This window comes from Tachypleus tridentatus, chromosome 13 (genome assembly GCF_004210375.1).
Source record: "Tachypleus tridentatus isolate NWPU-2018 chromosome 13, ASM421037v1, whole genome shotgun sequence".
Taxonomy (NCBI): Eukaryota; Metazoa; Arthropoda; class Merostomata; order Xiphosura; family Limulidae; genus Tachypleus; species Tachypleus tridentatus.
Window position 1 is genome coordinate 50279997 of NC_134837.1, and position 25208 is coordinate 50305204.

Genomic DNA, 25208 nt, shown 5'->3' on the forward strand with positions numbered 1-25208 from the left:
TCTAGTATGTACAAGAGTTGTCTCTCTAATGTTTTGTAAATGTTATATTGTAGAATTTAAATAAAGTTTGCCACACAAACCAAGATTTTTGTACCTGTAACTGTACAGATTAATAATAATCAGAGTACTTAGGATACTTAAAATGTCCTAATATTTTATTTTTGCTGTAACATTTCTTGACAATTTGTTACCTTATTCTGAACAATAAAATATTCGTATACATATAAATTAAGTGTGCACAATTACTGTGCACCAGTATGTAAAAAATATGTTACTACTGCAACTAGAGGAAAGTGTAAATAAAATAGAGTTTTAGACAATGTATTTCTGATAGGTATCAAAACACAAAGTATATTTAACAACTCTAAGGTATCATGAAATTTTACATTTGAATGCCAAAAAAAGGATAACAATTGTCAGAGCATCATAGTTCTGGTTTTAACATGTATCATCAATTGCAGGAATCTAAAAAGTCCAGACCTGGTAGTTCCCCTCTATGTTGAAAAATGTAGTATAAAGATATTTCTAACTTAAGCATACAACACTTGTTTCCAAAAACGTGTGACATATGTGGCAATAGTTAAGACGAATTTAACAAAATTTTTTCTAAATATTTATGTGTTTAACCAAATGGTACAATATACAAATCCTCAACATGAAACAGAAGGTTCCAACACTGTTTTTATGTACTTACTTGTGCGAGACATAATATTGTTACAATGCTTTACTCTGCAGAAAAAAACAACCCATATTCTTCCACTATTTCGTATGGCAACCAGCTTTCGGTATTAATATACATATATGAATCTTAGTTACATGCATAGCTGGTTAACAACAATTTACTCTGAACTTTGTTATCCTAAATGCTTGTTCATAACTACAGCTGCCAGAGGAATTAACACAATGCGATTCACATCAGAGTACATGTACATTTTATTTCAAATTTTAGCAATAAAATACATAGGCACACTTTACCAATATTTACAGAGAATAAGAAGGCCATGAGCCAGGAAGGGAAATGGGGAAGACAGAACTAACATGCTAATCAAAGAAGTGACAGCTTTATATATAACATACACTGTGCAGAAGACACTACTGTCAGATACATTTTAAATACAATGATTTTCAGTTTATGGAAGGTTCTGTTAAATGTTTTGGACTTAGTCTCATAGACAAATTACTTTGAAGTCAAAGTAACTTGAAACATACCATTTTCTTCCTGGCACATAACCATGGGACTGGTAGCATCTACATTTCTTAACATTTATGAAAGTTGTATTTAGTTAAATGGTTTTCTCTCAGCTCTCTAATATAGATTTTACAACAACATTATAATATTACTAATACCCTCTTTCAGTAATCTTTAGATTTTTTACTGATGCTACAAATTTATTAAAATCAATATTGTTTTGTAGGTTAAAGGTAAGCACACAAACTAATAAGAAAAAAATTGATTTTCAAATTTGAAAAAAAAAAACTTGTTACTCATAGCATCTTCTGTACTAGCAGAAATAAATTTAAGAAATTTGAGAAAAAACCTTTTATGATTCATAATATAAGTTCATAACGATCTAAACCCTTTAAAGAGCAAAATTGTGATTGGAAATAAGCTCTTTATAACTAAGTTACAACAATTTTATATTACTGAAATACCTCACTGACAAATCTATACTGAAATTTTGTCATAACATTCAAGATACAACATTAATTCATTTTTCTTACATAAATGACCTTTTCTTCTTGAGGTTTCATAATGTTTCCATTTGTAGCCATGACACAAAATCAGTAAACTTTGAACTAGACTGTAGAAAGAAAAATACCAGATTAAAATTCAAAGATCTCATGTAAATACAAAAAAAAAAGAAAGAAAAGCACAACAGTGAGCATAGAAAATATTTTCTGACGATAGTACAGTAAATCTAACAATTAAATGTATTACAGATTGCAGTTTTAGTATTAACATTTTTGCTACTTGTTGCTTTTTGAAGTTTTATTAGTTTGTCCTTTTGATCACACAATAAATCAAGTCAGATTTATTTTAGCCCTGAAAACAGTTAGTTAAATTAGAACTTGGTTGTTGAGGTCTGTTTCATCTGTTTGAGCTGCTTTTGGCTGCATGAAAAGTTTAAATCTTTTGATAAATGCAATAATTTTTTTCTGTTTCCTTTTGTAACAGATTTAATATTATGCACTTAAATGTTTTCTGAGATTGTGTCAGTTTTTCATTTGTAGTAGTATTTTATTTAACTGGTCTTTATGTGTTTTTGTTGGATTTGTGTTTAGTAGTTTAAATTTGTTTGTATCTGACAAGATGTTCATTTTTTGAACGTATTCATTTGTGTTCATTATAACTATAGCATTGCCTTTATCTGCTTTTAGAATTTTGATGTTGTTTTTAAGTTGTTCATAGAATTAATATCTTTTTGTGTGAGGGTGATACAATACTCTGTGTACACAAATGCAATAAAGTTGCAGTCATTTTTTTAGCATTTTTCAAACATTTTCTTAACATTAGAGTAGTTTGCTTTTGGCCACAAGCATCATGTCTACCATTTTTTAAATAAACAAATTAAAAAATTTAAAACATTTGCATGCTTTTATGTATTCTAAAAGCATTGTGAAAATCAATATAAACAATTTTCTTTTCACATGTTATAAAAACTGCTTTCACACATTATACAAATGTTTCTTAACAGTGTAGCAGTTTTAGTTGGCCACTTTTTAAAAATATCAGTATTATACAAAAGAACAATATTAAAATATATAACTGCCATATTCTTGAAAGGTTAGTTATCTTCCTATTTGAAGATATATGAAAACAATGTATGTAAAATATTTTACTTCTGTGGTTTCTTCTTTTCATTTTTACTGCCTGAATAAACATTATATTCTTTAAGATAACAATGATAGCAGGCCTCCAGAGTAAAGAACATTATCATTTTTTCTCTCCAAAGCCCTGTTTTTAACACTTTATGAAACATAAAAAATACACATGGTCCAGAATTGTTGAAGTAACACATGTTAAAGGTACTTTGTACAACAAATAAAATCACTTTTAGTATGTAGGCTTTTATAAGGCCTGTGACTGTTACAGAAAAAAAACCTTTAATAAATGAGCACATGTTCTCAGGAAAACATTAAACCAATATTTGGTTTAGAAGCTACCCAATTTTAAATAGTGCTACTGAATTATGTACAGCCCTAATTTTAAAACATGACATACTGCCTAGCCTAGGGAAAAAATATCTTTCCTTTATTTTGCTAAGTAAAACAAACATCTAAATTACAACATATAAGTACATGTACATACAGAAGTTAAGTAATATTCTCTTGAATTACAAAGTAATTGAAATTTATAGACACACCTGCATCCAAAGAAAAATCTATCTTACCTACAGCTCTCTGCTAACCTTCCTGTCCAAAATCATCCATGAATAATTTTAGTTTTACCAAGTCATGATCATTAACTGTAGGTTTAGAATTAGCCAATGATAACAAAACATCACTCTGAAAGAGAACAAAATCTTTTTAATGCAAAACCTGGATAACTTCAAATTTTAGTGATTAAAGCCTGATCCATGATGCAACTACATATATATAGTTAGGTTTCTAAACTTAGAATATTATAAAAATTTCATAAAAATATCAAATGATCTCCATTTTAAGATTTATCACACAACATACACAAAATCTTTTTTTTTTGACAGAAAAAAAAGAGTTTATAAATAGATTTACATTTTCCTACCATTTTTGAAGTTGTGATATTTCAGAAATTTTCTTATGACACTTAAGAAACATCATTTATGCATTTATATAAATACATACATACACATATATGTAAAAACAAAATCATTTCCATCAGGTTTAATTTTCTGATATCTATTAATAAACTCTTGATAACTTATTTTGCTTATTGCAGTAGTTATCATTTCAGGCTACTAATCATAACAAAGGGTTAAAAACTCAAAGATTTATTTGTGTCCTATCAGAATGATGTTGGTTGAGAAAAAATAACATTTTTACTAATAAGATTCTTGAATGATATTAATTCTAAAAATTTAGTAATTTCTTTCAATTAAAAAAAATATTTTACTTATCTATATTATTTAAGTACAATAAACTTAACAATGACATTAATAAATTTGAATTATAATTTTTTTCTGTCACCAGCCATGCCACAAATTTAACTAGACTTACCTAATTTCCTATTGTACAGGAACGTTCATAGCTTTGAAATAAATATAATTTAACTCCAAAACATTTTAGGAATGTTTAAACAAAATATAGATAAATCACAAAATCTTAGGTTTGCTCCAAAGTCTTCTAAAGTTCTCTCTAAATTCTGCTGTTCCTCTATGAGGAGCTAGATCTAGTCTCTTTCACACAAAACCACAAACTAGTTCTCACATCATCTAATTCGATCTATCACTAACAAATAGTTTATAATATTTTCTATTCAATATAAATTAATTGTGCTGTAGTTACTTTTAAAACCAATCTTCATTGGAGCTGTTCATGGCACAAAGTGTTAGGGCATAAAAAGGGTGTCATGCAAGGCTTTACAATTAAAATGTAAGAAAAATCTCAGTGGAAGATGGTTTCATAGTAAACATAAACCTATATTTTTAGATTGGTAGAAATATTCTAAAAAAGTCCACATAGACGTGCTTGTAAATGTAGGAATTTAAGTTCCAACATTTTTTAGTTTTCTTTGTGAACTACACTATACAAATGATACACAAATAACAACTTATAAATTAAAAAATAATTTAGGGAAGAACTGTCCAAATAGTTACAATTATTATTCGTACTATGTCTTTTATATTTAAAGTGCAGATTTTGCACTCAACACTATCTTAAACATGCTGAACTGTCTGTATACAGTTGATATAGATTTGATTATTTGTTAAAATCTTATAATAAAGTACAGTATTTTGGCAAGTATTGAGTATTTTTGGAGTATATTCAGTGAAACTACATGACATATTATCACTATATTTTAATTGTTAAGGTTTACATTTTATTAATGTCAAGATAATGTACTAATACAAGCCTTAAGAATATTTACACAATTCTTTTACAAAAGGCATTTTTACGTTTCCATCATTCTAAAGAAATTGTTTATTTTCTTTACCTCTAAAGAACTATTATTGTTATGACACTTTAATCACAAGTTATTTCATAATTATTAATGTAAATTATACCTATTATACATTTATTATTTCTTTAAACTTTAACCAAATTAAATATGCCACACAAAAGGTCTTATTTTCAATATCAAATCTATAATACCATGGTGACAACTGGTTCTAACAGTTTCTCTCCAGGTACATCCATCCATGACATTTCAATAGCTCCTGGAGAACCAGGTGAACAAGGAGTCAACAAATCATCAACAATAATATTTGGGTCATCTCTGGATGGACCTCGCACCTGCATTTGTAGCAATGTGAAATCACTGGTTAATTCAGATAAGTTAATGTATTTAATATATTTTTCTCAGTGTTTATGAATAATTTGTTTGAGTAATTCTAACAAACTGGAGTCATTATTCAACATAAATATATATCAGCTCCTTTACAAGATTAAGTAGAAGGTTACATCTGATGCAACTAACCAAAAACAATGCAAACACCTAAGGTTACTGATTTATTCTTTTTCAAAACCTTCAAATTATTTAATTACATTAAACATTAAATGAATGTAGTTTGAATAAAATTACCTTACGAAAATGGGTAGCTGTTTGGACTTTCCTTACAGGTTGCATTAAAGCATCTCTGACAAGAACAGAAATGTCAGCTCCAGAGTACCTGAAAACAGTAATGTCGTTTTAACCTGTATTTTTTACATCAGATGTTCTGACATAAGATGATAAAAATATGACAAGAACATAAATTTCAACTCTGGAGTATCTGTAAGTAGTACTATAACAATTATTTATTGTATACCATTAAATACTGATTTCTTTTAACATCTGTGTTATTTATGTCTAATATATTTAGAGAAGACCAAGAAATACCATAATATATATAAAAGAGTAAACATTAGGTTCTGATAACAAGAGAAATAATTATATTTAATTTCTATTAGAAAATTTCAAATTTAGTTCAAAAAATGGTAAACCCTGAAATACAAAGATATTTGATTTTTTTCATTGTATGACTAAATTCATAATCATTCATATATGAACATATTAATTTTGTACTGTTTATTAAAAAAAACAACCTGTAAATGTTTATTTACATTTATTGAACTTTGTATTGATTTCAATTCTGTATAACTTTGTTGTAAGATGTAAATTGATGAAAGCCTACCCCTCAGTTTTCTTGGCAAGGATATGAAAATCATCTTCTCTCAATGAGTTAGGGGTATTCCCTATGTGAAGCTTAAAGATGTGAAGTCGAGCCATTTCTTCAGGTAAAGGAATATAGATTCTCTTCTCAAACCTGATTGAACCATTAATTTTATTGCCTTACTTGTTCGTTGTACGTTCAGTTAAGTTTCTTTCCAAATTACAAAAATATTTTATCCTAGTTTTATCTTTGTTTACCATTGTGTTATTAAATAAGAGTATTTATTGTAACATCATAGTGCCATTCATACAAAATAAAATCAGTTATTACACGACACATTTTGAGAAAACGATTTGCTGCATAAACCATACTAACAGGACAAAAACTTGTAAAATTAAAATTATTTGTCTTTTTATATGTATCTTCAAAATCATAAAAATGGTTATTAATTTAGTACTGTAATGGTTATTAAATACAGCCTCACAGTTTTACTCACTTTCAAACGTTTTTTTAATGTTACACTACTTTCAACAAAGAACTGAAACACTGAAATCTTAAACAGCAACTACAACAGTTTGTAAAACATCATTCAAGAAAACATTTTCAGTAAACTGCATGAAATTAGATACAACAAAAAAAAGCTTTATAGACATTAATTCCCAATGCATTAGAGGTGCCTTAAAATATACTATCATACAAAGCCTTTTGTAAGAATAATATAATATTCAATCCAAATTAATCATATGACTTCTAATTTCAAGATGATTCTTATTTTAAAGAGCCCCCAAGCACTTCTAGAAAGAAAAATATTACTAAATGCAAACAAATACGAGTTAAGAACATCAAAGTAAAAGCAGTGAAATTCATTCTCAGCAAAATAACTTGCCTTCTCCTGATGGCAGCATCAAGGACCCATGGAATGTTGGTTGCTCCCAAAACAAGAATTCCATCGTTGTCAGTTCCCACACCTAATTTACACTTAAAGCTTGATAAACACAGATAAGATTTTGTAAAAGTTTCAAAATACAATAATTTATTAATGATGGGTTAATTAGGAATATGCAAGTTAACAAATCCACTTGATGTGTGTGTTTTATTATAGCAAAGCTACATCAGGCTATCTGCTGTGTTCACTGAAGGGAAATTGAACCTCTGATTTTAGCATTTTAAATCAAACACTTACTGCTGTCCAACTAGGGGGGATGCAAAGCCACTTAGGCATATATTTAAGTTTTAGTTGAAAAATATCATAGTTAAGATACCTAGGACAGCTATCCCAACTAGTCTCATTAAAAGGCAGTGTTATTCACAGCTTCCCGATATCTGTTTCAGGCACTCTTTTCACGTTTTATGTAGAAGATTCTTACACATCAACAGAAATATACAAATTTCAATACTAAAATAAGTCAAATATGAGGAATTGGATATGAGATCTTTTCATTAAAATCAAATTCCTCATATTTGATTTATTTTAGTGTTGGAATTTGTATATTACTTTTGATATTTATAAATCTCCTACAAAAGAACTATACAACCATATTCAAGTATTTACTTACAATTTGTTGTCCTTCTCTGGAGGTTTGGTTATTGGAGGTTTATATAACAATTCTTAACTTTAATAACATTGTTAAAGCTTGTTTTTAAAGCATTTAAAGTGAACTTCACCAACAAAAGGCATGCTTAGCTCTGATTAAAGAGCGAGTAATAATTAATGTAATTTTTGTGTGAATATAAATATTCAATTTAGATTTCAGTCACTATATTTAGTCATCTTTCATAATATTTTTTCTTTCACAAGAATTAACATTAATTATTGGTATAAAATAACACTACTTTAGAAGTAAATAATTTATATGAAGAACAATTACGTTAAACAACTTGAAGTTACCTAAAAGAAAGATATATCATCATTGTAGGAATCCACATGCTTATTTGCCACATTTTTGTTCCAGAGTAAGTGGAGTCAATAATGGTCATAAGACCTACAAAAAGTTTTACTGCTGTTCTGTTAAACACCTACATTGAAAGCAATCAATGCTTTCAATATTCAACTTATTAAAATTACACAAGAACTACTGTTATTTTCATATTTGATGTTTGTACTTAATATAGCATTTTCACACACACTTGATATTTGTACTTAACATAGCATTTTCACACATACATACATGATATTTGTACTTAGTACAGCATTTTTAGACTTACATACATGATATTTGTATTTAACACAGCATTTTCAGACTTACACACTTGATATAGCATTTTCACACTTACATACCTGATGTTTGTACCTGGTAAAGAATTTTCACACTTATATACTTGATATTTGTATTTAAATGTTTCATATTTGTACTTAGTACAGCATTTTCGCACTTATATACTTGATGTTTGTATTTAAATGTTTCATATTTGTACTTAGTACAGCATTTTCGCACTTATATACTTGATGTTTGTATTTAACATAGCATTTTCACAGTTACATATTATACATTTGTACTTAGTGCAGCATTTTCACACTTACATACTTGATATTTGTATTTAACACAGCATTTTCACATAGACATTTTGAGAAAACTTTGAAATAAATACAAAGGAGTATTAAACATTTTTACAGAATAAGTAATCTCAAATAGCCATGTACAATATTTTCCTTCTTCCTTTAGTACATTGTATGCAAAATCATTTATAATTACCAAGTACAATATGTATTACACTTGTTAATACCTTGCATCTGCACAAGAAATTCAGTTTTGATCCTCCTTGCTGACTCTGATTCATTATCTGATCGTGAACTGCAAAGTGAGTCAATTTCATCTATAAAGATTATGCTTGGCTTATGCTGACGAGCCATTTCAAACAGGTTTTTGACCAGTCTGTTTAAAGAAGAAAACAAAAAAGTAATTTTACAAACTCCATCAACATGTCACTTTATGATTAGCAAAATTTAAGTCCCTTTTACAAACTTACTTGTTGAATAAGTGAAGTGCAAGACTTACAGATTTCAGAAAGTCTTTGTACAAAACTTTCATATGATTGGTTTTAAATACTTCAAATATATTTATATATGACTCAACATGGTTAATAGTCAACCTGTATGACAAAAGGTTGCATATTTTGGTTGGTTGTTTTTGAATTTTGCACAAAGCTACACAAGGGCTATCTGCACTAGCCCTCTCTAATTTTGCAGTGTAAGACTAGAGGGAAGCCAGCTAGTCATCACCACCCACTGCCAACTCTTGTGTTTACTTTATTAGCAACGAATAGTGAGATTGCCCATGATATTATAATGACCCCACAGCTGAAAGGGCAAGCATGTTTAGTGTGATAGGGATTCGAACCGCGACCCTCAGATTACGAGTCAAGTGCCTTAACCACCTGGCCATGCCGGGCTCTCAAATTCTGGTTTGACTTCACAACTATTTTTACATTTTTACAGAGATAACTGGTGCCATTAAGAACGTAAGAATATATCCGTTAATGTAATGTTTTTGAGGTTCTGTAAAACTTGCTGAGTTGAATTTCATAATATTTGAAAAACAAGTTCAAAATAAAGATAAGTAAAAATAAAAGACAATATTTATTGAACTGGAGAGTAGTAAAAAACTATCTGAAACTCACTAACCTATTCTCTCTTGATATTAAGTAAACATTCCAGATATTCTTAACAGGAATGTGTGACCAACTGGTTAGTTCATTTTGTATTATAGGAATCTCAAACATGATGATGCAGGATTAGACGATATTTTTAAAACACAGTTATCTTTGTCTACTACAGTTGATATGTATAAGAACTACTACTGTTCCTGCTGTGTCTGAATATTAAAGAAAATATATTTTAAACAGTAATATATTTGATTAAACATATCAGTTACGCAATTCTAATTTATTAAAAATAATGCAGCATTTGATCAGTTTCATAAAAGCTATTCCAACATCTGTGCAGTCTGATATTTTTTGTATTACAGTACATAATAATAACATCCAGTTTTATAAAGCTGAAAAACATTAATATTGTGACTCACTTTTCACTTTCTCCTAACCATTTAGAGACTAGATGTGAAGAGGACACTGAGAAGAATGTGGAATTATTGGCTTCAGTTGCTACTGCCTTGGCAAGAAAAGATTTCCCAGTACCAGGTGGCTACAAACCAAATTTTAAAGTTTTACAAGTGGAAGAAAGCAACCAACACTTCAATGTTACATCGCAGATAAATATATATTTTTTAAGAATGCACATTTATATATAAAATGTTTCCACTGTCTTCACAAAAAATACTAATCATTTCAAATTTTCCTTCATAAATCTGTAACATTACAATAATGCACATTTATAGTCATTATATATCTTATACAAGTAATTAAACATCATAACTGGGTACTTATATTGAATACTAAACTGCTAAGTATATAAAACTTTGTAAGTTATGATAATGGGAATATATGTAATAAAACATCTGCCAAATTATTCCACGAAAAATCTACACTGTAAATCCCCTCACCAAAAAAGCAAAACAAAAACAAACCAAGAAACATTTACTTTACTGAAATATTTTTCAAAGGTAATAAAAGATCATTAGTTCCCATTTGATACTACAAATATTAATTTTCTCTAAAACCTCTTCTAACCTTGATTCTCCCAAAAGACTGGTCTGGTGCAGTTATCACACCTTGGTAATTTTGTTATTGTTGTTTAACAATATTATTATACCTGCATGAATGAAAAGTTAGGATACTGAGCACCTTCTTAAACTTAAAAAGTTAGTTAACACTTCTGAAATCATCTTTTGAATCATTAATAAAATACTGTTTCTAACTGGTAGATTTGCCAACCAGTAGCCTCTTAAAAATTTTTTTTAGCATTTATAAAATACATAAAAACAAAACACCATTAACATTATCTGTCTGTTTGCTGCCTCTTTCCACAAATTTGTTCTGAGTATCATCAAAACTGGTCAGAATAGTACACCTGATCCAGGGAGTGTCCTAAGAGGCTTAGAATCTTGACTTACTTCTTGGAATGCGTGTGTACGTGTATGTCAAGCATTTATAGCAGGCTAACAGCAAATAGCTAATCCCTAAGTACGAGACTTCAAACTTAAAATACATTTGTGTGATGAGATATTGAAAACAGAAGTATTCAAAAATCAACTTACTGATTTTATTTCATTTTTATCACACATTTTTCATACCTCCCTTATACTGCTGAAATGTTGTCCATAGAGTGTGTGTATTTGATAGTGTTAAAAATGTATTATAATACATAGAAAGACATGCACAGTAAAAAAATTGTATTAGTTCAAAAGGAATTAAAATTTCAGTGAAGGCAAAAAAAAAAAAAATGCCTGGCAATTTAACAAGTTTTTTTTTAAATCTTACTCCAAAAAGCAAAATTCCTTTCCAAGGTTTTCTTTTTCCTGTGAAAAGATGAGGAAACTTGATGGGAAGTATCACAGCTTCTTTCAAAGCTTCCTTAGCTCCTTCTAATCCAGCCACATCAGCCCACTTAACATTAGGTTTTTCCATTACAATAGCACCTGGAAGGAAACATTGAATGAGGTTCTTTCTCAGACACATGAAAAAAAAAGAGGAATCACTACTAATTTTCAGAAAAATATAAACTTTCCTGAATGCAAAACATTTCATTACCACAACACAGCAAAAACAGTGAATTTCTGGTTCCTAGGTTGAAACCCAATTTTTAATATTCAATTGCTATCAGCACTGAAAGTTTAAACAATGTATGCTAATTTCGATAAAAATTCAAACTCATTTGCTATACAAAGGAGAAGGTCAAGGATGTAGCCAGATAATTTACATATAGCACTATTCTATTAGGATATAAATTTTAGTCCACATTTTAAAAATGCACAAGGGCTACAAACAAAACACTCCACAGGGTCTTTTTACAGACTAATGCCATATCCTGATTCTTTGTTTACAAAACTAGGCAATAAGTTAATTTGTATTGACTGAATTGCACTGTTTTTCTATCAACAAAACAGAGATTTTCTGGCTAAACTCAGGTATATCCACAGAGAGCCAATAAGCTATGATGACCCCCCATCTGATATAGCAGTCTTTGTGGCCTTATATGAGGCAAAATGTGATTCATCAAATACAAGTCAGATCATGATCAAATTTGCCAAGCTCTTCTTATTCTAATTAAGCTTTCCTAGCATTACCTTAAAACAACCATGTACTATTGAGATGCACATTTTTATATTTACCTTCTAACTGATTGAGAAGTTTCTTCTTGTCTGGATCATCATCTTCACTGTCACTGTTATTTTCTTCTTTTCTAAAATAATATCATTTGTACACTATTTAAAGATGTTTCAGTGAATATGATGGAATTATTCAAAAATAACTTTAATATATACTACAATCCTTAGTTAAAACTGAACTTAACAATAGTATTCACTAAATAATGATTTCAGTCAATGGATTATTTTGCTGTTGTTGCCATAGTCTCTAAACCTATTAAGAAATCTGAATCACTTTCAAACAAATATAATTTGATGTAACATGTCCAGGAATGGAAAGAATATTGAAAGAAACTATAAAAAATTCCCAGGTCAGTAGTTTGTTCCCAAGTCTTCTAAACTTCCCACTATATTCCACTGTTTTCCTCAGTAGATGTTACATCTAATCACTTCCTCAAAAAAACATAAATTACTTCTCATAGTACCTTATTTTTCATTGACATAAATAGCTTTAATATTCTCTTTCTAATGATATTCAACTTTGCCTATAGCTATTTTGAAATATGCTCTTCATTAGAAATTACTTCCACCCCCTTTATGACCTCACACATGAAATATGAATGAAGGATCTGTAATAAAATATTAGACAGAGAATAAAAATCAAGAGAGAAACAAGACTGGATTAATTATATTCTCAAGAGATAACAGTGTCTTTGCAAATAAAAACCTATACTTTGGAATGGGCAAAAAAATGCTGAAAGATTCAATAAGTGTTTGTTTCAGATGATGCTTTTCTAAAGGTGTAGAAGTTCAAGTCCAAAATTTTTGTCCATTTTTCTTCACAAATGACATAAAAAAAAAACGTTACAAAAATGTATTTTTAGTCTTTTGCAAATGTCAGAAATCATCTCCATTCTAGATAGTCATGTATTTACAATTCATTTTTTAAAATAAAACTTGGAATTAATGACAGCTTTTTTTATTTTATTAAAAATAAGCATCATATTAGAGGTGCAAGATTTCTTAAGTTATTGAGATTTTCTTTAAATTGACTTACCAGTTTTAATAATTCCTTAATCAACAATTTTATTTTGATACATAAAATAATTTTAAGACAGACCAAAATGGTATATATAAGGGTCATATGATATTTACTATTAACACTATATATAAATAATTATTCCTAGGTAAGCTGGTAACGTAACATTTTTCTTACTTTGACTCATTTTCTCCTGCTTTTACAGGCTTCTTTTCTTTAGCTTTCTTTAGATAAGACTTAAGTTTTTCTGCTCTTTCCAAGTACTGGGTACATTTAACACGTATGCTTTCCTTAGCTCTCTCACTCTGTGCTTCATCTGTAAAATGTATCAATTTCATCTTTTTTTTTTTTGAGCATGTTAACATATTGTTAAACTACAATGTATTAATATGCATACTTTAACAGCCATAAAACTAAAAGGATTTAATTAACAATTTTACTTTCAAAATGTGATCCACATTATTACTAGTGCATTAAGTTTAATAAATAACAGTGAAAGATTTAAAAAAAACAACAACAAGCTTTTTATTCTGTTCTGAATTACTTTTCTTTAATTGGTTTGTAAATTTGTGGAAAAACTGTAGCTATGTTGTTCTTTTTCTAAATAATCCATACCTCAGCTAACAGGCAAAACTTATTGTGACTACTATAGAAAAGCTTCAGAGGTGTTCTTCTAGAATGATTCCAAAAATGAGTTACCTTAAGGAGGTACAGTAAAACATTTTAAGTAAATTTTTTTGATGAAAAGGAGAAAAATAGAAGATCTGACTTGAAATTTATACAGTTACCTTTAGGATTATAGGATAAAGTTTTCTGATTATTTTGTGTTATTCTCTAAAGACAACAGGGGAAGATAAGTTTAAGATTTGAAAAAGATGACAATTAATACAATTTTTGTTCTTTAAACAAAGTGATCAACTTATGGATTGAGTTTCTGTTGGCAATAACGTTGGCTAGTACTTTAATAAGAGAAGAACAAATAATCTCATCAGAAGCAGAGAAAAAGGGCACAGAGTAAATTTAATTTTTTTCTTCAATGTAGGGTGTTATATGGAACAAATTTGAAGGACAAATTGGTCCCTTGTTGCCAGTAAGATAAAGTTAAAAATGTAATCATACTGATAGTTTTAATTCTGTTGTCAAGTGGCTAATGTTATGTTTGTTATTGCATAGCAAGTTTTAAGCATGCCACCATATGGTAAGCCTATTTATTCTATATTTCTATAACAATTATATGCAACAAATTTAAGCTATCACCATAACTTCTGAACAGATCAAGTTATGTACCAAGAACAAAATTATAAATCAATCCGATAATCAGTAAAATTAATTAAATACACTTTTCTTATATTTCTACTTGATGTATATTTTAACCAGTTGGGTATCCTTAGTATCAATGATACTTTTACTCAGAATCCCAATAATATCTCATGAGGTTTGGTCAACTTTGGAGACTTAAGTTAGTTTAACTACATATATGAAGTTAAAAATGCAAACCAATGTTTTTAATATAAGTAACATAATAAACAATAAATCATACATAACAAAAATAGTTAACTGGAACAGAAAAATGAGAAATAAATAGAACATATCAGTGTTACTGTGTCCAGCAATAATAAGTCAATAAAGCTTGTCCTGCAATAACCAGTGATGTCGAGAAAACCCACTTGTAGAGAAATATATATGCAAAAACGGCTCGTTTGGGTTGAGAAAATATTTTACATAGAAGAGCGAACAATGTTTTCAAAGAATTCAAAGAACATAAAAAGTCACCTTCACACGTTTTCGAACACTGCAAGTCAAATAAACACAACATAACCATAGAAAACACTCAAATACTAAATAAAGAAACAAACGCAAAATTAAAGAAGCTTTACTTATACAACAACTTAAACCCAAAATAAACCAATATAAAGGAACGCCTTTATACCTATATTAATATAATAAATAAAATTATATATTCAAACATCTAACACCGCCCTCTACATTCCGACACTCAGTTACACAACCCCTTCCAAACATGTGTTCAGCTTCCAGTCAATTACCTCTTTCTTTGTGAACCTGACGATGACTGAAGAAGGTCAAACGTTGTTCACTTTTCTATGTAAAATATTTTCTCAACCCAAACGAGCCGTTTTTGCATATATACTTATCCTGCAATGCTAGAAAACTGGATTTAGACACTTTATGACAAGTGCTAACACAAAAAATGTTTACCAAAAAAATCTTCAATATTTTAGATAACACAGAAAGTAGGTTTTTTTTTTAATTCAAATGTATTATCAAACAAATTTAAAGAAAATTAAATTTTGGTTATATTGATACTTGAATGTATCTTATTTTCTTATATTATAATATTCTGTAATTGGCCACATCATTTTAGTGCAATTATCTTTATCCAGGTCTTCCATGTGTCTGGTCAGTATTTGAAAAAATATACAGATCAACATCAAACTGCAATTTTCATCTAAGTGACTAAACCACTGAAAATCTCAATTCATTTCAGCCTTGTTTAAATTTACAACTCACATTTAATGGCATGAAGAAAATACTCAACACCATGATTATACAGTTTTAAAGCTTCATTGTAATTCTTCTTCCTGTCTTCTTCTGTAGCCCTTGTCACCAAATCAATAGCTTTCTGCAAAATACAATAAACTATGTTAAGAACACTTAACTGAGATTGTTAAACATCAATATGTCGTTACTTATAAAATAGATGTATTTTGACAAAACTTAAGATAATGTCTAAATTACTAGTAAGTAAATAAAAGCTTACAGTGGGATGCTAAAGAACTGAATTTGAAGACATTTTGATACATTTTAATGAATAAAATGTTTTTGTAAAAATATATTTAATGTTTTAATATTTCAAATAACATAGAATTCACAGAATTATTTCTTCCACATTTATTATCAAACATAAAAGAACTGCACTATTAAAATTTTGGTTAAACATTTAGAGTTCTCACTATAGTCCAACAGTGAAATATCCTGGACTCCCAACTTTTTTTTAATCAAAAGCCTCAGTGAGATTTTCAAGAGTCCACAGGAAGAATTTAATAAAACAAAAAAAAAGCTCTTAAGCATAAATGAAACACTTAATTTATAATGCACATGTTTACTGTCTGAAAGAGAAAAAAATACAACAATCAATGAAAAACTTTATAACGTACACTATGAGTTAAGTAATTTAAGATAAGATGAAAAATACTTTTCTTTATCTGAAAATTTTCAAATATCATTTGCATAGCCCTAAAACCTCCTAAATAAATATAAATTTCTTTTTTCAGAAAAACTATATTCTATTTGTCATTTTCTGTATCCTGACTCCTTATGTGGTTAGTTAATTTTAACAACCTCATAACCACCATAAAAAGTTATGAAATAGTCATAACTTTCCCTATTTTATTTCTGGAATGACTGCAAATTGTAACAGAAAACCACAATCATTTATCACATGTAGGTTAAAGCAGAATACATCTTCTGTAGTTACCCTTTGAACCATGTCTACTGATTATTCACACTATTAAAATAATTCCTGTGGCAAATGGACAGCTGACATTATGGTACCAAATTACATAACACACAAACTACTTATAAGCATAACTCATTGTTAATATTATTTAAACTATTTTGTCTAACCTAAAAAAAAAATTTCAATTTCTACATTTTTGTTAGTTTTTAATAATAAATATACATATGAAAAACAAGAAATAAAATACTTCCATGGCTATTTTTCTTTTTGCTCTTAATTTTCAATGAAACTTAACACTACTTTTTATACTAATCGTACTACTAATGTCAGATAATTTATATTTCATTAAACAATGCACCAAAGAACACAGTACAGTTCTTGTACGGAAGATTATTAAGATTTTTTTGTTGATATTTCTCTATATAACTATCAACTTAAAACTTAAGTAACACTAAATTATGATTTCTTATCTATATTCTGATGCTGAGTTTATTAATATGAATTGACAAGAAAGTATTTTAATTACATTTTGACTGAAACTTAGTGAATGGCTGTTTTCAATTTATTATCTATCAGTAGTGGCTCAAATATCTGAAACCCCTAGTTTAATAATGACTTGCATTTGTTTTTCAATCACATTTAGTTTTGTTAAAATTAACCCTTTTGCAACAGGCTTGGTGTAATATACAAATGTTTGTCTACATGTGGCATGTTAACTATTTACATCATCACTTTCAATACAAGTGTATCCTTACAACATTTGGAAGACTTTTAATAAAGATTACAAGTATTTTGTATACAAAAAATATTTTTAATGAAATATTTTTACTAAACATTTGTTTGTGAATATAATGTGTCTGTTTCCTTACTAGTTTGAGTGCAAAGTGATTTCATGTTGTGATTAAAAACTATTATTTGTCCAAAAGTCAAATAATATTTGCATAATCTCTAAAGCCTCCATAACAATTTGAAATGTTTATTTTTAGTAAGACTTTATATTTTATGTTATTTTCTATGTGGGTCTGTCACTTGACAATCTCATAACCGTCATTAAAATTAGGAACATAAATTGTGTTTTTTCCTGCTAGAATGACTATGTATTACAACAGAAAAATACAAATGTTTAGTACCTTAAGTTTCATAATGCTATACATTTATATATATATTTTTTTATTATAATGGCCTTCCAGTCATGCCTAGCTAGCATTACATACCTTGCATTGACAGTGCACATTCATTAACATCACATATCCAATAATATGAAACTAACCTTTAGTCTTCCCTATCTTTGGTGTGTTTTAGTGGACTAGTATAGTATAATATAGTTATATTTTAATTATTATACATTAAATATATGTATGTATTATTACTATTTAGAAATAATTTATTAAACTTATTTTTCTTAAAATATAGAAGAGTAAATAAGGAAATAAAGCAAATAATTATCTTTTTTTTTAGGTTACACACATACAGACACTTGAATAACCAAAAATTATAAATAACCATACTAGTACCACAAAATTTCCCTATAATTTATTATGCTTAATAAATAAGTTGTATTTAGTTTAAAAAAAAAATGTAGTTTCAAGCACACTAAACATACAACCTACTTTCTCAAAATCTTGGTTTGAAAGAATATGGTAGCATTTTCAGACATTAAAAGGACTTAGAAAACCACTTGTGGGATATTCTAAGTTGTCAATTGATTATTCACACATATATTCAAGACAGTGTATATAAGGGACTGTTTCCTATAACAGAAAGAGATGGAGGTAATGACTCAGTACATACTCCATTTTTCAGCAAAATAAAAAGATACAAGTTTCTTATTTTATATTCTAGCTTACCAGTATTGGTAATTTGAATTCCTAATTTGTAGGAGGCTTAGTGTTTTGACATCACAAACATCTAATTTTAAACAGAACAGTGTTACATTCATCATACCATGTGACTCACTAAAATCTATATTTAGGTGTGTTCTTTTAATATTTACTTTTAAAATTAAGAAATTAACTCATACATAATATTATTATAATTTACAATTTGATTCCAAACTTACTGACATAAGTTCAAAAAATAGTTCAATAAAACTTTGAATACAAGTCAACAAACAAGATGACATAACCCTTGACCTATTAAAAAAAGATTAACTGACAGTTTATTTGCAAATATCCATTCATCTATGTTTATTAGTTCCATGTTAACTATTAGTTGTAAATCAATTAACATATTACTGATTATAAATAAGTTAACAGTATCAACACCATCAGTTATGTTAAATAAATTGACATTTATTAAATCTATCTAATATATATAAATACACGCACGCACGCGTGTGTGTGTGTGTAAGAAAATTAATACTGATGAAGTAAACAATATCAAAAGGAAGGACTATATTTAAAACAGCAAATCCAAACTTCTGACTAATTATATTAATTTGTTGTAACCTAAAAAGAAGCCAGAACAAAACAAAAATGCTTCACCAATTGAAAAGATCCCAGATACAAGCTATAATGTGGCATATAAAATATACCATAGATTATGGAGGTGACTGTGGAAGAAGGACCCACATTGCAGTGGGAATACACCATCTCTCAGTCTTAACCTCCAATTGCCTATCTCACATAAAGAAATAAAATAAAGGAGTAGCAACAGCTATAGAAATAGAAATTAGGAGCATGAGATGTGGGTGCTCAAGCCTACAATGCTCTACATCTATATCGTCCTTTACTGCCTGCAGACAGTTGTGAGAAGGTGACCATTCTTCAAAGTAAGGAAGAAAAATTAATTGAAAATAAGGATAAGGAAAATAAGGTACTACCATTTGGTGGTAAATAAGTTGAAAACTTACCTCTTGAAGTTAGCAATCCAGATTCCAGTATAGTAGAAAGGCACTAACTGGTAGCCCAGTAAATGAATTATACTAGTATGAAGAGTCCCATCCAGTTATCTAAATAAATTAGTATAGCTCCTAACTGCCACCAACTTATTAAATCTACTGTGACTATCATGCTCTAAACAAGCCTTTATATGTGGCAAAGTGTACATCCACATAAAGTAGTGTAAAGTTGTTAAATAATCTCATTCATAATTAAAAATAGTTATTAGAAGTTTTTAGTAAAATTTATTTAATTTTTATTTCTTTATTTAATACATTCTAATTTTTCTTACAGTAAAGAGGGTAATCCATCAACTGGAAAGGCAAAATATTTTCTTTTATCAAAAATAGTTACATTTATATCCTTATCAATATTTTTAGTTTCTAAATCTGAATAATGTGCTTCTGTATTGGATACTGAAGTATCTTCAATTTCTAATTCAACTGGATAAATAGTATTAATAACATAATTTATTTCAGAATTATTTACACTAATTAAGTCATCTGTAAGTTAAGGTAAAAATATTTGGATTTGTGTAGTTTTCAATAAATCTATTCTCACAATAGTAAAGATATAAATTTACCATTCAAGTCAAATAGTTAGCTCCCACTGGAACTTCTATTACTTGTTTAAAAACCTGGTTATTGAAAAATATATAATTATTGTAAATACAGAAACTTCATATATCTTTTGTTTTTTTAAAGCTAAATTTTCTTTATTTCAGTTATATAAAAGGATAACAGACCTGTTCTAATAATGAATTTAAAACAAAGATTAAATCTTTTAATGAAATTATGGTGTACTACATGCTGAAATCAAATGTTTGAATATTATTTATTTGTTCACAATTTATATATTTTAAAATAGGTTGATTATTTTTTATTATCCAAAAAGTATGTTTTTTATTAACATCTTACATTTTTTAATTTTATCAAGTAAAACATTAAGTAACTTATCTTCCTATTAGTATAATTCATTTCCTGGGCTATTAATTAGTGCCTTTCTACCATAATGGGATCTGGAATGCTAACTTCAAAATGTAGGTTTTTTAACTTACTTATCTGCAAATGGTAGGACCTTATTTTTCTTATTCTTATTTTTCAATTAATTTTTCTTCCTTACTTTAAAGAATGATCATCTTCTCACAACTGTCTGCAGGCAGTAAAAGATGATATAGATGTGGGGCATTGTAGGCTTGAGCACCCACATCTCATGCTCCTAACTTCTATATCTATTGCTACTCATTTATTTATTTATGTTAGACAGGCAAATGGAGGTTAAAACTGATAGATGGTATATCCCCACTACAATGTGAGACCTATTTTCACAGTCACCTCCAAAACTCAGGGTACACTTCATATCCCATATTATAGTTTGTACCCTAAGATATTTTCAATTAGTTCAGCACTTTTTCTTCATTGTTTTTTTTAATTTATTTTTGTTTTAGCTTATTTTTAGGTTTTAACAAATTAATATGCATATATATAAAAAGATGAAATGTGTGTTTGCACTTTAACTTTTCTGAATCTATTGTGCCAATCTTAACCAAAATTCATATGTAAACACTATGAATTATGTGAAATGTCTATGGATTCAAATAGAACTTAACCATATTTCTATGCTTCAACATCTGTTAGTAAATTATTCCCAACCTATTGAGTCAGTTTCATACAATTTTGATAGGTTGATGCTTTAGTTAATGTTGAATGTTCTAAAGTGATTAAGGTCAAAGTATGAAAGTTACTGAATTATTTCTCAAACCACCACACTTTTCTCATGGTCAATGAGGCATAGGGTATTCAACAGCAGGATAACCTCAAAATCTTTACTTTGATAGATGTAAAGCAGACTGCAAATATTGTTTATGAAGAAGTTTTGTTATAATTCTAAAATTGAGATAAAATTTATGTTCAAGTTATTACTTTAAAAACTATATATGCTGTTATTCTTGCATTCTTTTAATTATGTATAAAGTATTCCCTGTTAGTTGACAGGTATTTCAGCTTGTGATTTATACAAACAAAAAATAAGTGATTCTATGGTATATAAGGTAATATTTAAAACTATCAGATATAAAATTAACCAATTAATTTATATTGTTTTCTTAGTTAGATACCTTTTTAAAATGTTCAAAGTTGCACTTAATATAGAATAATAATTTTGCTTTGTGAAAGTCCTTTGATTGATCTAAAAAGACATCACAAGGCATTTTACCATAATCTAAAAATTTTTAGTAATTTATTACAAATTACAGACATTGCAAGAACAGTGGGTATTTTGTACAAACTAAATTGATATTGACATATAATAACATTAGCTTAAAAATATTACAATCTAGCATAAACTAAATTTTCAAAAGGCTTTGCAAAAGGAGATAATACAATGATTGGCATATAGTTGGAAATACTACAAAAACAAACTGCTTTTATTTAATAGCTTCTACCACAAGAGTTGTTCAGTATCATAATTATGAGTGACAGGAGAACCACAAATTTTCTATTTCCACTCTGCCTCAGGTTTTCAGTGGTATATCCTCACTCAGAAATATTTTCCATACTCATTTCACATAAAACCTGACAAGGTTGGGCTTGCTTCAGTAACCCATATTTACGTCTTCATATTTGGCTAATACAACCATTATTTAAGGAATTTAATGTTATGTATTAAGCGTACCTGACATTATAAACAATTAAATTACATACTGAATTAATTACATTTAATAGTGCTTATTATATATCCATACATGAACTTGCATCTTATTTAGTGCATGACATGTTCTAGCTAGATTTTCACAAAACAACAGCACAGTCTATGTGAATATTACCTCTCGTGTTACCGAATAAGTTCTAATTGTTTTATTTTACTAATGTAATAAGGTGACATAGCTAAAGTGAGTTTTCCCAATGGCCATACTTGAATAAGGGATTTAAGAAGAGAACAAACCAAAGTTAATCAGTTTTTAAAAGCAGAAAGATAGCTGTGAAGGTCAGGATGAAAGTTGAAGAAAATTAAAAATAACAGTTTTAAAACCTCTCTTTAGAGTGATAAATGCTTAGATTTATGTTAGAGTATGTAATATTAGGATAATAAAACTACTTATACCCTACAGCAACTATGTTAAGTGATCTATACAAAATCAATGACAGGGGTTATTTTAGCTATCTTCAAAACATCTGAATAACATCCATTACAAAGCAGTTTTCATACAAATCATGGAAACTAGAAGCTAGAACATGACCAAATGCTTTAATAATTTGTTGGGAATGTGTTGATAATCTGTAGTTTCTATGAATTAATCAAATTATGCACTTTATCCATAGTAAAAGGATTTACAAAAAATGATTTAGCATCTACATTACAAAAAAATTTTAAATCCAACAGTTAAATTTGTAATGATAATGTCTATGCATGCCTATTTCAAAAGTGGGTATTAAAAATAAATGGAAAACCAAGTCTCCTTAGGCATCTTTTACACAAGTTTGTTAAATATTTAAATTAATAATCTGGATAAATTTTGACTGTACTAAAATGGTAATAAAAGACAATTAGAAGCCATTTGGCCTTCTTCTGTTTGACCCTAAATTTATTTGGGCTTATTTATATTTAAACCAGAATGACTCAGGTTCTTTTTTGTTTGTTTGACCCTTCTTCAAGGCCATTCCTACACACTTACTCACCAACTCTCAAGAAAACACAACGACTGAGGCCATCCTTTATTTTTAGGACATACTGAATCACCTCTTAAATTGTTGTAAAGTACCAATCTCTACTACTGTTGAGAATCCATTTCACATGCAAAGGATACTATTAGAGAAATCAAACTACCTTATCTGAAGTTTAGCCAGTGTCTTTTCCTACCTCCTAAACTTGTGTACTTTGACTTTACTTTCTTCATAATTTAGCACAATCCAATTAACTCATCTTTCCCAAATCTCCCCCCTCGATGAAATTTTCTTAAGTAGTCTTTTGTGTGACATCTTATCAATACCCCTTTGAAAATAAACATACCCTTTCCTTCACTTTCATAACAAGAAACACCCTAGTATAACACAAAGAAAAAACGCCAATAGATGCTTCACAAAGTGATTATAAAGGCAGTATTTTTTAGTCAACCCACAGTATATCTCTTTTAGTATTTTTAATTATAATAATATTGATTTATTTATTATTGCATTTAACTAAAATCAGTAAAGGGCTTTACAGAGTATTTATATAAAATACTATATATTATTTCTCCCCACTTGGAGTGACAGTTCTTGTTAAGCTTACATGACTTAGTGTCACTAAATTATTTCATAAATAATACAAGTTACAAACAACGTTAAAGCACTAATAACTTAAAGTGTGTTATCACAAGAAAATACCACATACTGACAATGACATAGTACGGCAAAACAAAAGTACCCTATTGAATTTCAGTATGAAATTAAATATATTCACAAACTATGATAAATAAAATATGGTAGAACACACAAAAAACTTTTTTTTTACCTGAAGTGCTCCACCACTCATTTTAACTGAAAAAGTAACTGACACTAAAAGATAAAAGTAATTGCAACAAAAATTGATTATACAACATCCACTACGTAATGGTTATAACACCAACCCATGAATTAGTCACTTAAACATCAGAAAACCGCCAGCAGAGGGCAATGAAAGTGATACTCTATTCTGCCGATTTAGTTCTTATTGTTTTTAAACTCTGTAGAGTATCCTGATGTGGCTTTGCTATAAGAAAACACACGCACACACTTAAAAGTAGAAGAAAATATTGTATATTATGCTGAGCAAAACCATGTTAAAAACATTTGGAGGTATATGGATGTAAATTAAAATTATAATTCGACTACATAATCAGTAATCTACTGTTGTTGCTCTAATTATTTTTTAACAATTATTTGTTGTTGTTTATCTACGCTTTGTACCGTGTTTCTCCGATAATAAGACCTAGTGTGATTTTTGGGGATAGTTTTAATATAAGCCCTACCCTTAAAATAAGCCCTAGTTAAGAGTGGCAGGAAGAGGAAAGAAAAAAAATTAATTTATTAATTAGTTTAATAGTTAGTTAATTAGTTTGTTTAAGTATTAATCAGTTAGTTTAATAGTTTAATAATAGCTTATTTTAAATGGTTAGTTTTACTTTGTAACTTCATTTTTTTAATATATCAAAATAAGACATCCCCCGAAAATAAGCCCTAGTGTCATATTTTGGAGTGAAAATTAATATAAGCCCTGTCTTATTTTCGGAGAAACACGGTAAGAGAGTGAGTTTTCATTTAACAAAACCACCTAGGGCTATCTGCTGAGACCACCGAG

At 28.5% G+C, this 25208-nt stretch overlaps 1 protein-coding gene across 2 annotated transcripts; it reads right to left on the reverse strand.

Annotated features, from left to right (window-relative positions):
• Positions 1 to 915: 915 nt before the first annotated feature.
• On the reverse strand, positions 916 to 24537 carry LOC143240766 (vacuolar protein sorting-associated protein 4-like). 2 transcript variants are annotated; one of them, XM_076483762.1, is made up of 14 exons: positions 24384 to 24504; positions 20476 to 20529; positions 16065 to 16176; positions 13713 to 13851; positions 12521 to 12591; positions 11670 to 11827; positions 10316 to 10434; positions 9018 to 9166; positions 7180 to 7261; positions 6315 to 6446; positions 5723 to 5810; positions 5293 to 5433; positions 3393 to 3507; positions 916 to 1802 (listed from the first exon to the last, which is right to left on the reverse strand). In XM_076483762.1, the coding sequence occupies exons 2-13, from the start codon at positions 20476 to 20478 to the stop codon at positions 3406 to 3408; spliced, it is 1296 nt and encodes a 431-aa protein (XP_076339877.1). In that variant the 5' UTR covers positions 20479 to 20529; positions 24384 to 24504; the 3' UTR covers positions 916 to 1802; positions 3393 to 3405. The 2 variants fall into 2 exon arrangements, with proteins under 2 accessions (XP_076339877.1, XP_076339876.1); XM_076483761.1 differs by lacking the exon at positions 20476 to 20529 and having other exon boundaries at positions 24384 to 24537.
• Between the last annotated feature and the right edge of the window lie 671 nt (positions 24538 to 25208).

What these genes read in the sequence shown, in the direction of transcription:
- LOC143240766 (XM_076483761.1), bottom strand. Translation starts at nt 24,404, where the DNA reads ATGAGTGGTGGAGCACTTCAG. An exon ending in TGAGTGGTGGAGCACTTCAG is followed by an intron (nt 16,177 to 24,383) that starts GTAAAAAAAAAG and finishes TGTATTTTGCAG; the next exon opens with AAAGCTATTGATTTGGTGAC. An exon ending in ATTTCTTGTGCAGATGCAAG is followed by an intron (nt 7,262 to 9,017) that starts GTATTAACAAGT and finishes AGTGTAAATTAG; the next exon opens with GTGTGGGAACTGACAACGAT.